General features: G+C 39.5%; 1 protein-coding gene across 3 annotated transcripts in view; it reads right to left on the bottom strand.

Annotated features, from left to right (window-relative positions):
• The window catches only part of zeb2 (zinc finger E-box binding homeobox 2), a 120,169-nt gene that overhangs the window by 3,676 nt on the left and 105,652 nt on the right, over nucleotides 1-10,841 (bottom strand). For all 3 annotated transcript variants that reach the window (XM_002936718.5, XM_012971006.3, XM_004917656.4), the window contains 5 exons: nucleotides 10,491-10,679; nucleotides 8,923-9,137; nucleotides 6,258-6,366; nucleotides 3,401-5,370; nucleotides 1,584-1,764 (listed from right to left, as the gene is read on the bottom strand). In XM_002936718.5, the coding sequence (XP_002936764.1) occupies nucleotides 1,584-1,764; nucleotides 3,401-5,370; nucleotides 6,258-6,366; nucleotides 8,923-9,137; nucleotides 10,491-10,679 (2,664 nt within the window). The remainder of the gene's footprint in view (nucleotides 1-1,583; nucleotides 1,765-3,400; nucleotides 5,371-6,257; nucleotides 6,367-8,922; nucleotides 9,138-10,490; nucleotides 10,680-10,841) is intronic.

The following is a 10,841-nucleotide window of genomic DNA, read 5'->3' as shown; positions in this document are numbered from 1 at the left end:
CTGTCCAGTTGGTGACAAGCTGAATATACAGGTTAAAGTAGGTATAGCTCAGCAACAGCTCGATGGCCACAGGCTGGGCATCTGTGATGTCAATTCTAAAAATATCCAGCAATTAATACACAATATAATTTGCAATTCCACGAAAGGACATTTTCTAGCCAGGAGCAGGCCTCTGAGACTGGAGGCCAAGGACACAAGTCCTATCTGTCCTGGTTTTCCTACTATCTGTTCTGATTGACATGACATAAGTGGAGCCCATCTGCAGCCATATGTTGACTAACGTGTTCTTGTACATAAAAAACTCCACCTGGCGTGTTCCGTTACCAGAAAAGTACAAGTGAGCCACAATAAAAAGCCATATCCATATGACCATTAAAAGAAATATGTGAAGGAACAGCTTGTGAGTAAAATAATTTGAATCTGTAAAGAATTTGGTTGTTCAGTTCCTTGTAACCTAAGGAGTACACCAGTGATGGACAACCAAAAGCCATCCAAATGGTATATAAACCCGTTATCCAGAAAGCTCCGAATTACGGAAAGCCTTTCTCCCATAGACTCCATTTTAATCAAATAATTCAGAATAAAACTGATTTCCTTTTTCTCTGTAGAAATAAAACAGTACCTGTACTTGATCCCAACTAAGATATAATTACCCCTTATTGGGGGCAGAACAGCCCTATTGGGTTTATTTAATGGTTAAATGATTCCCTTTTCTCTGTAATAATAAAACAGTACCTGTACTTGATCCCAACTAAGATATAATTACCCCTTATTGGGGGCAGAACAGCCCTATTGGGTTTATTTAATGGGTAAATGATTCCCTTTTCTCTGTAATAATAAAACAGTACCTGTACTTGATCCCAACTAAGATATAATTACCCCTTATTGGGGGCAGAACAGCCCTATTGGGTTTATTTAATGGTTAAATGATTTCCTTTTTCTCTGTAATAATAAAACAGTACCTGTACTTGATCCCAACTAAGATATAATTACCCCTTATTGGGGGCAGAACAGCCCTATTGGGTTTATTTAATGGTTAAATGATTTCCTTTTTCTCTGTAATAATAAAACAGTACCTGTACTTGATCCCAACTAAGATATAATTACCCCTTATTGGGGGCAGAACAGCCCTATTGGGTTTATTTAATGGTTAAATGATTTCCTTTTTCTCTGTAATAATAAAACAGTGCCTGTACTTGATCCCAACTAAGATATAAATAATCCTTATTGGATGCAAAACAATCCTATTTGGTTTAATTAATGTTTTATTGATTTTTTAGTAGACTTATTGTATGGAGATCCAAATTATGGAAAGACCCCTTATCTGGAATACCCTTGGTCCCGAGCATTCTGGATAATGGGTCCTATACCTGTACTACATGTCCCAGCAGCCTCCAGCTACTGAGGGATGCTGAAAAATGTCATGAAAAAGATATGATGAGCCTCAGGTTGCCCGTGCCTACGTTATACCATTATTTGATTGTAAGCTCTATGGGTCAGGAAGAAATATGCACAGCACTGTTTCCAATGGACTATGTTAGAATAATTAACAATAAAACAGAAGCAGGTGAAGCTTTCCTTACCTGTATGTTCATATTTGTGTCTAAGAAGAGAGCTGCTTTTCTGGAATGTCTTATCACATAAGTCACAAGCGTACATGCCACTTTCTGTCTTCTTAATCTTTTTCCGGGACAGACAGGAGTCAGAATCTGTCATATCATCGAGACCTGACATGTAATCCGGTGTACCGTCGAGCAAGTCACCCTGCAGTAGAACAAATCAACCTTAATGCTACTGCCACAATAAAGCAAAATGCATAATAATAAAAATATTATTTTATTAAGACTGTAAATTATTTTATTAAATAGTAAACAGCGCCTTTTGCGCACAACATTTAGCCTCTCCATTTTTTTTCCCCCTACTTTCTGAAACCAAAACGTGTAATTGAATTTTATGATCGGATGCAAGATGCTATTATCCAACCCAATTTAACTTTATGTCTGCTGACAAAAAAGCCTTAAGCAGTATATTTAATTTTGTAATTTAAAATGGAGAATATTTTATGAACGTTCAATGTCCGCACGCCTTCAGCATTAGGCAGCAACAAAATGGGATCTGTAAATGATGGCTTTTATTTATATTTATTTTGTCACCGTCCCCAAAACACTAAAAAAAAAGCCAATAAAATGCATTAGCATCGTCTGGGTTGCCCCCTATACATGATTTGCACTAATTAATATAAACGGGATTAAAGAGGTTTCAGTATCGGAGAGGAAAAAATGCAGATGAAGGATAACGGTCTACAAAAAAGAAGATATCTTTGTCATAGCTCTATAGTACTTGTATCCTTTTGTGTTCCCATTAAGGGACAATGAAACCAAGAGAGAAAAACCATTGGCCATAGGCCATCTCTTCTATAAAAACAAACTTGGACGGAGAGCACAGTGCCACCAGTTTTCTTGGCTTGCCAGGTATTCCTGGTTGGAGATGGGGCAATAAATACATAATAAAGTATATAATAAAGTGAATTACTGCACAGGTGCCCATAATAAGCCCATGCAAGGAATACCTAGGGAAAATGGCAACACTATACTCCCCAGGAAATGTTTTTGGTTTACTGGGGGTTTTCTCTAGTCTTAGGAATCATCAATGGTCAATGATTCTGTGTAAATAAAACATAAGGATTTACATTAAGGGCAAAACTTTTTAAGTTATTGGTCAAATTTGCAGCTGTTTTCTATTGGTCAAACTTTACGTGTTTTGCCCCTTAAGAACCAGAAGAAGAAGAACATTAATTGGTGTTGTAGTCATGCAGAACTGATGCACGTGTAGCCTGCGAGTAGATCCATCTGTCACTCATCTACTTTAGCCCCTAGGGCTGTGTCACATGTAGTGTTTAATTACCCCCATTTGTAGTGGCAATCAACCCCAACACTACTTGCTGCTGGCCACTTCCAAATGAAATTATACTTTATTACTGGGCAAGAACCAGGGGTAACTTTGGCCTTTCTCGTTGTTATCAGTGGTGAAAGGACCCACGGCAAGTGGTGCCCAATACTATATAGCTTATCCAAAAAATACAATTCAAAATCTCTGTTGAGTGCAACTTTGTCTGAGATATCTTGGGTACAAATCAAGCACTCAAAGGGAAGCCCCTTTTATGAAGACCAGTAGCTGCCTACTATAGGAATGGCCAATAGTAACCCTCAAGCATTTGCAGAACTACAATTCCTGTGATTGGCTAATGAATAGCTAAATATGATAAGCTTTCTAGTTTCACAAACACCTGAGCATGGATAATTGCATCTGTTAAAAGGCAGATACAATCTTCATCAACTATATCAATTACTACTGAGTATTATGTCAACAAAGTAACAGAAAATGTGGATAAGATGGTTACCTGAAATCCTTGTTTGCGCTGATACTTTCTCCGTTGCTGCATTTCTGCAAACGTGGCAGCTCCAGTTGGATAAGTATAGGCCATGTGTGGTAGGAAGCTCATCTGATCAAGTCCTGGGTAATGTCGTAGTCCAGGAATTCCGGTCTGTACTGGGGGCATAAATGTGGCTGGTGGGAATGCGCTTTGTGGAGGAAGCGCTGTGTACAAAGGTTTACCACTAAATGGGTTTATACCGAATAGTGGGTTAGTGCTTTTGTCCATATTAGCATTACAAAATTCCTTCTTTATGTATGTTAAATTCAGTGGCTCATCTACAGTTTCAGACGGTAAAGAAATACTATTGTGGTCAATTGTGATGTTGTTGGGCTTAGATTTGTTCTTTGTGGCAATAATAGTTTTGGATTCCTTCATTAGTTTTGGTACAGATAAGTCCAAGGGCTCAGCTTGAAGTTCCTCCGACGAGAAACTGTTTGGAGTGTAAGAACTGCTGTGGGAGTTTTTAGAAGATGTGGAAGAAAGATTCAAAGGAGAAGGAGTGTTGCTCCTGGAGTGGTCCAATTTGTCAACAACTGGTTTCATACTAGCAAAATGATTCGATTTTGTTAGCCTGAGAGGCGTATCACAATTTGATACCCGGTTATGAAGTTCTGCTATAGATGGTGAAGTTATAGAGTCCACAGATTTTATTGGAGATCTGGCTGAGTCTTTAGTGGGAGTATTTAGGGTGGTAGCCAGAGCCACCTCTGCACTGGTCCTTTCCAGAGATGGTGACCTGGAGTTTGCATATTGATAAACTTTTCTTTGTTCAAACCATTCCTTCACAAATTCCTGAGGAAGGCCGACAGCTATGGAAATTTTCAGTAGTTCGTCAGAGTTGGGCTCCATATTCATAGCATAATATGCTTTTAGTACAGACATGTGGTCCTTGTATGGGTTGATGGGGCCTGTCATTCCTTTCTCAGAAAGTACCGATGACAACAGGAGTGCTTGTTTCTCAGCGAACATCGCTTGTTTGTTGAGAATTAGATTTTCATTGGGCTGGAGAACTGCTTTAATTTCTTCATTCATCTTACATAAGTATCTTTCATGTTGGTGTAAAGGAATTGGACCAGGGAAACTTTCCTTACAAAACTGGCACGAAAATGGAGTGGATATATTATGGCTCTCTAACATCTTCTCTTCACTTACAAGGTCTATCAACGTACGTAACTTTTCTTTCTTAATATTACTAATCTGCCTCCTTGAATCCGTCGTCAAGCTTTGCAAACATGCTTTGGCTTCATTAACCTTCTCTAAAGTATAGTCAATAATACTTTTAGTGGCACCATTATGACTAACTACAGGAAGACCTACTGGTGGGATACCAGGAGACGTAACTCCTTGATCCTCTGGTTGAGGTCCTGCGTCCTTCATATGATAGCCCTTCAGCTTTGTAATTTCATCAGACTTGTATTCCATTTTCTGCCTAGAAACCGTATTGTCCACAATTTCTAGAACTTTCTGCACCTCACTTAAGTTACTAGCAATGGAAGGGTACCCAAGTAGCGATGATTCTATCCCTACACCTAAGTGCTGCATTGGACTTGGAGCTGAGGAATGGATTCCCAGTGGGCTGGTTGCACCAAGACCACCATTCATGAATGGATGCGGCCCATTAAATCCATGTGTGGCGGCCATAAAAAGTTTATAATCATTGTAATCTAATGTTTCTGTTTTGATTTTCAGTAAGCCTGATGGTTCAGACATACCCAGTGGTTTGCCGTTCTCCAGCTTGTGCCGTAGTTGTGTTATGGCTGAATTGGTGGGAGAGGAAGATACTGAATTGGGGGACGAACCTGTCTTTATGTTGTTTCTCATTCTGCCATTTACTGAGATTAGGCCAATGCATTTTTTGCTGCTTATGTGGGAACTGTATGAACCCGAGTGGGAGAAACGTTTCTTGCAGTTTGGGCACTCGTAGGGCTTCTCACCTAGAAAGAGAGAATATTGAACCATGATTATTCCATATATAGTGGTTCTAAAGAACTTGAAATGACAAATGTCTGCTACCTATAAATACTTATTTATATGCATCAACAGTGGGTAAAGGGTGTGGCAGTGTGTGCTAGATGCTTCAGTTAAGCTTCAGTTAAGCTTTGTTGCATTATTTATAAACACTGATGCTAAACTGCACAAGTACAGTTACCAATAGCATCCAATCAGGTCTTTGCTTTCACTATTCAGCTTGCAGTAGACTTAGAATTACTTGCACGGAGATGGCACAGAGCTATCAAGGACTGCTAGATTCTGATACCTGAGAAATGAATCGAGGCAGTCCAGTCTACAGTTGTCATTCTTGGACTACCCCCAGCATTCATTACAGACCTCAGTTGTTGGACTAAGGCTGAGGTCTGTAGTAAGTTGACCAGTTTTAGCACTAGACTTGTCTTGCAAAGTAATAAGGTGCCATTTGTACTTTGACCGGGGACATTATGTGGTTCTAAGACAGTGGTTCTCAACCTTCCTAATGCCGCAAACCTTTAATACAGTTCCTCATGTTGCGTTGACCCCCAACCATAAAATTACTCCTAAGACCATCGGAAATATGTGTTTTCCGATGGTCTTAGGTGACCCCTGTGAAAGCGTTGTTCGACCCCCAAAGGGGTCCCGACCCACAGGTTGAGAACAGCTGTTCTAGGATAAATTCCCCTATATCGGGGGCATACAAAGGCTAACATATGATTTCCACAAGCGCATAAGAACCCAAGTTAGTTTTTCCTAGGAAAGCAGCTCGTTTTACTCCGCACAGAAAACTATCTTTTCAACTCAGCTAATTAAAGCGAATGGAAATGAGAACAGCAGCACCTCAGCTACTCACCACTGTGAATTCGCAGGTGCTCCTTCAGATGGTGTTTATACTTGAAAGCTTTACCACACTCTGTGCATTTGAACTTGCGATTGCCAGCACCTTGGGTCAACATTTGGTGCTGTGAGGGGGGGGAAAAAAAAGGAGAGAACTTAATTTTTAGGCATAAACAATCGCTCTGCATCATTTTCTCTTTGATAAAGAGCAGAGAAGGTATTAGAAATAAATCAGTTTAATCCATAGCTCAAAAAGTTGAATTAATTCGTGCACTTCCGAATGGCAATCGTTTTTATACACTAAAACTCATCTCATTTCGAAAATAAATTTGTACTTTATCCAAATTTATACTTTATTCTGTTATTTGAATTCTGTATTTAAATATAAATATGAACAAACTAGAAAAATATTTTAGACTTTTTTTATAATTTAATTTAAACAAAACTGAATTTTTTTTCAAATTGAATTCAAGTGTCGTTTTTGATTCTTTATTTAAATAAATTCAAAAAACATTTCTCAAAAATGAAATACTTTTTAAAAAAAAAAAATGTAATTCAAGTGCAGTTCAAGTGCTCCATCATTTTAGGTGGTTATGGTTTCTAGAGAATAATTTTTTAGAATCATTTTTTTTTGTTTTGTTTTCTCTCCGGTGACATAATTTTTTACAATTATTATTTTTTTTGTTTTGTTTTGTTTTCTCTCCGGTGACATAATTTTTTACAATTATTATTTTTTTTGTTTTGTTTTCTCTCCGGTGACATAATTTTTTAGAATTATTTTTGTTTTTTTTGTTGTTTTCTCTCCGGTGACAGAATAAAACACAGGTCTTTCAACTACAACAGGAGTCGGGCTTTACAGATATGTATGAATTTTGACAGAGAATGTTGAAATAGCAAGGCGTAGATGCTCAAGGTATGTCAGGGAGCTTCAAGCAATAACGAGACAAAAGCCTTACAAAAAAAGACAGCACAGAAGCGGTATGACAACTGCTCGGGAGTACTGAATCTTCCCACATTCCTAGTGAGACAGATGGTGTTACATAGGACACAGAGAGGTTTGTTCAAACAGCAGAAACCTTCAAAGATCAAGCAGAGCCCAGCCCCGCCGAGCACCATTGAGGGACCAGTGCTCATATGTTGCTGAGTTGCATAAACAAACAGCAACAGCTGCTTTCGCTCCCCCCAAGGCCCTTGGAGAACTACTATAAACTTTAGTTGTGCCACTGTTAATATGATACAATCATTTTAATTTACTAATTGTAAATGCCACGAGCAAATGAGGGGACTTTTAAACACCAAGAAAAAAAAAAAAACCTCTTTCATATTATTCTAACCTAATTGCACCAATGTGAAATTAAGGGTGCCACCGTCGTTGGATGTTGTGGCTGCGTTCATTTTGAAATATGGGGAATGTTTCAAAAACAAGAAGAGTGTTTGGTCATGGGTTTTCTTAATAAAAAAAATTCAAAGTAACCCATGACTTTTTAGATAATTGTGACATTCAATAACTGAGCAATACTATATTACATCATAAACACCGCGCATTATTTTATCTAATGGTTGGGTGACTCAAAAGGTGACACTTTGGTTTTACATAAACTTCAGTAGAATTAGAAGTTTCAGCTTCTGTGACTCAACATGCCACAATAACCGGGTCCTAAGATCAAGACGATCAAGAAAATCGTATGTGCTTAGTCTGAAGGTTCTGATTGGATGTTTAGGAGCTTGACCCACGTTTGATGAGCATTAGGAACCAGGAGAGATTTAAGATGTTTGTGTTTTTGTTTTGGAATCGTATTTTCTACTTTGCTTCGTGTTAGATTAAAGTTAGTACTAGGTTCCATACATTTGCAAAAGACTTGCCCACAATAACCGGGTCCTAAGATCAAGACGATCAAGAAAATCTTATGTGCTTAGTCTGAAGGTTCTGATTGGATGTTTAGGAGCTTGACCCATGTTTGATGAGCATTAGGGACCAGGAGAGATTTAAGATGACCACAAGTTTGTGTTTTTGTTTTGGAGTCGTATTTTCTACTTTGCTTCGTGTTAGATTAAAGTTAATACTAGGTTCCATACATTTGGAAAAGAATTGCCCACAATAACCGGGTCCTAAGATCAAGACGATCAAGAAAATGTTATGGGCTTAGTCTGAAAGTTCTGATTGGATGTTTAGGAGCTTGACCCGTGTTTGATGAGCATTAGGGACCAGGAGAGATTTAAGATGACCACAAGTTTGTGTTTTTGTTATGGAATCGTATTTTCTACCTTGCTTCGTGTTAGATTAAAGTTAGTACTAGGTTCCGTACATTTGGAAAAGACCAACTAGAACCATCCATCAAGACTCAAGTAACAGAGATACTTTATGGCACGCTAATTAAAACGCCAATGTTTAATTCACCTTTTGAGCAACATTAAAAAAATTAAAGTGAAGTTATAGTGCAAGTAAAATTTCCAAATTGGAAATTAACACACTCATTCGATCGTGAACATAAGACTATTAAATCATATTAGAGGAGACCATCAAAAAATCATTTAGACCTCAATTAAAGCTATTACCATTAAAAGATCTGCATCTTCAAAATGCCATGAAAAATTAATAATGATTGCCAATCAAAGCAATATACTTTCTCCAAGGGGTTATTATAGAAAAAAAAAAAAATCACTTAAAAGCAACCCCCCACCTGATCTCTGCCTGGCTTGTGAGTCACCATATGCCGTTCAAGCTGGGTGCGGTAGGCGAACGTGTAGCTGCACAGGGGGCACGAAAAGTTCTCCTCGTTCTTCTCGTGGCGGTATTTGATGTGCTCTTTCAGCGATGTCAAACGCTTGTAGCCCCGGTCGCAGTAGGGACAGGTCAGCAGCTGGGCAAAAGCATCTGGAGTTCCAGGTGGCAGGTCTGAAGGCCAGAGAGGAGAGACAGAGATGCAGGCCATGAGGTCAGTAAATCAATGGCAGCTAATGGGCTTACTGCCCGGGATGGTATGACAGGAATCATAGCAATCTGCTCTACTGGAGTGCCATCATCTCATAGTGGCCTCGGCACACTCCATTCCCCCCACACACACCCAGAGGAGACATGTATGAATCATTTCATGCTACAGGAACAACTATTTAGGTGTGGGTGACTAGAAAGTGGAAAAAAGTCCTTCATGGCAAATCGTACTTATAAACACTGTCTTTCAAGCAACAAGATATTTGCACTTTCAATAAACCACATTTACAGAGGGAAACAACAAGCACAGAGGAATTGGACCTGCAACAAGGCATTGTGGGATGCAGTATGCAAATGCATCCTGTAAACTTGTGACTCTGATAGCCCTCACACAAGACTAAAGGTGCCCATACACGGGCCGATTCTAGCTGCCGATATTGGTCCCTTAGACCGATTCGGCAGCTAATCGGCCCATGTATGGGCACTACCAACGGGCCTGCCCGACCGATATCTGGCCTGAAATCGGCCAGATATCGATCGGGCAGGTTAATAAATTTAGCCGGATCAGCCGGATTCAGCTTGTTGATGCGGTCCCCGAACCGACTTTGCCTATACCCATCGTTATAATTCAATCCTTTGGCCCCAGGGCCAACTTAGCCTGGATTCTCCCGATATCGCCCACTCATAGGTGGGGGGTATTAGGAGAAGATCCGCTCGCTTGGTGACATCGTCAAGCGTCAAGCGAGGGGATCTGAAGGTGTATGGCCACGTTTTCAGTTGAGCCCCAGGACAAATCAGCAAGTTCACCTCTACCCTAATACCAGACCTACCTACAGATAACCTAAAATAAAATTAATAAAGGGCCTGAAACAAAATTAATAAAGAGACTAGCTAATTCTTTTTTCCTGCTTACATCATTTCGAGGAGGTAGGAAAGAGGAGACAAGAGCTACAATTTTCTCCCATTCCGCTCCGTTCATAATTCTTCCCAGGGCGGATAGAGCCGTTGCTATTTTGTTATTATTTTAAGTGGGAATTCATTAGCACACTTGCTCGTTTGTAATTTCGTTGTCAGCTGAATTCTCCTCTCTCTTCGGATCGAAATACACAGCAATTTGTGCCGTTCAACCGTAGTTGAAAAAAATGTAAGGAACTCACAAAGAACTGCACGGGCTTATTGAATAGTCGGCTCATGAAATTCCATTCCCGTGCAGCTGTTCCTGAAATTTTAAGGTAAACACCCAAGCACATAGTGCATTTATAATTGCAACAGCTGCAAGGGGCTCTTCTTGTGTCTAAAAATGAATCTCAGTATTACCGTTTTCCTCGTGGCCGTTGGCCTCTGGCGTTCCCAGGCGGCACAGTTCTTCGGGGGCTTCTGGGTAAATGATGGCCGTATCAGTCCGCTGCAAGTACTCGGCTATGCTGACTCCATTGCTGTCGCCATCGTCCATTTTCCTTTTCACAAAATATTCCTCGAAATCTGAAGTGCAATTTTGATTCTTCACTGTATTAAAGAAAAAAAAAAGATAGAGAATGTGGGTTTTAGTGCTGACAAAATAGAAGAAAATGTAATAGATATGACAGTCTCCTCCATTTGTAATTCCCCTGCTTTTTATTTAGTTAGAGTTACAGGGCAGGTTTGATAGCATTAGATGTGTTAATTGTT

This window comes from Xenopus tropicalis, chromosome 9, assembly GCF_000004195.4.
Source record: "Xenopus tropicalis strain Nigerian chromosome 9, UCB_Xtro_10.0, whole genome shotgun sequence".
NCBI classification, from domain to species: Eukaryota; Metazoa; Chordata; class Amphibia; order Anura; family Pipidae; genus Xenopus; species Xenopus tropicalis.
Note: the sequence above shows the minus strand (reverse complement) of the source record. Positions and strands in the feature narration are given on the sequence as shown.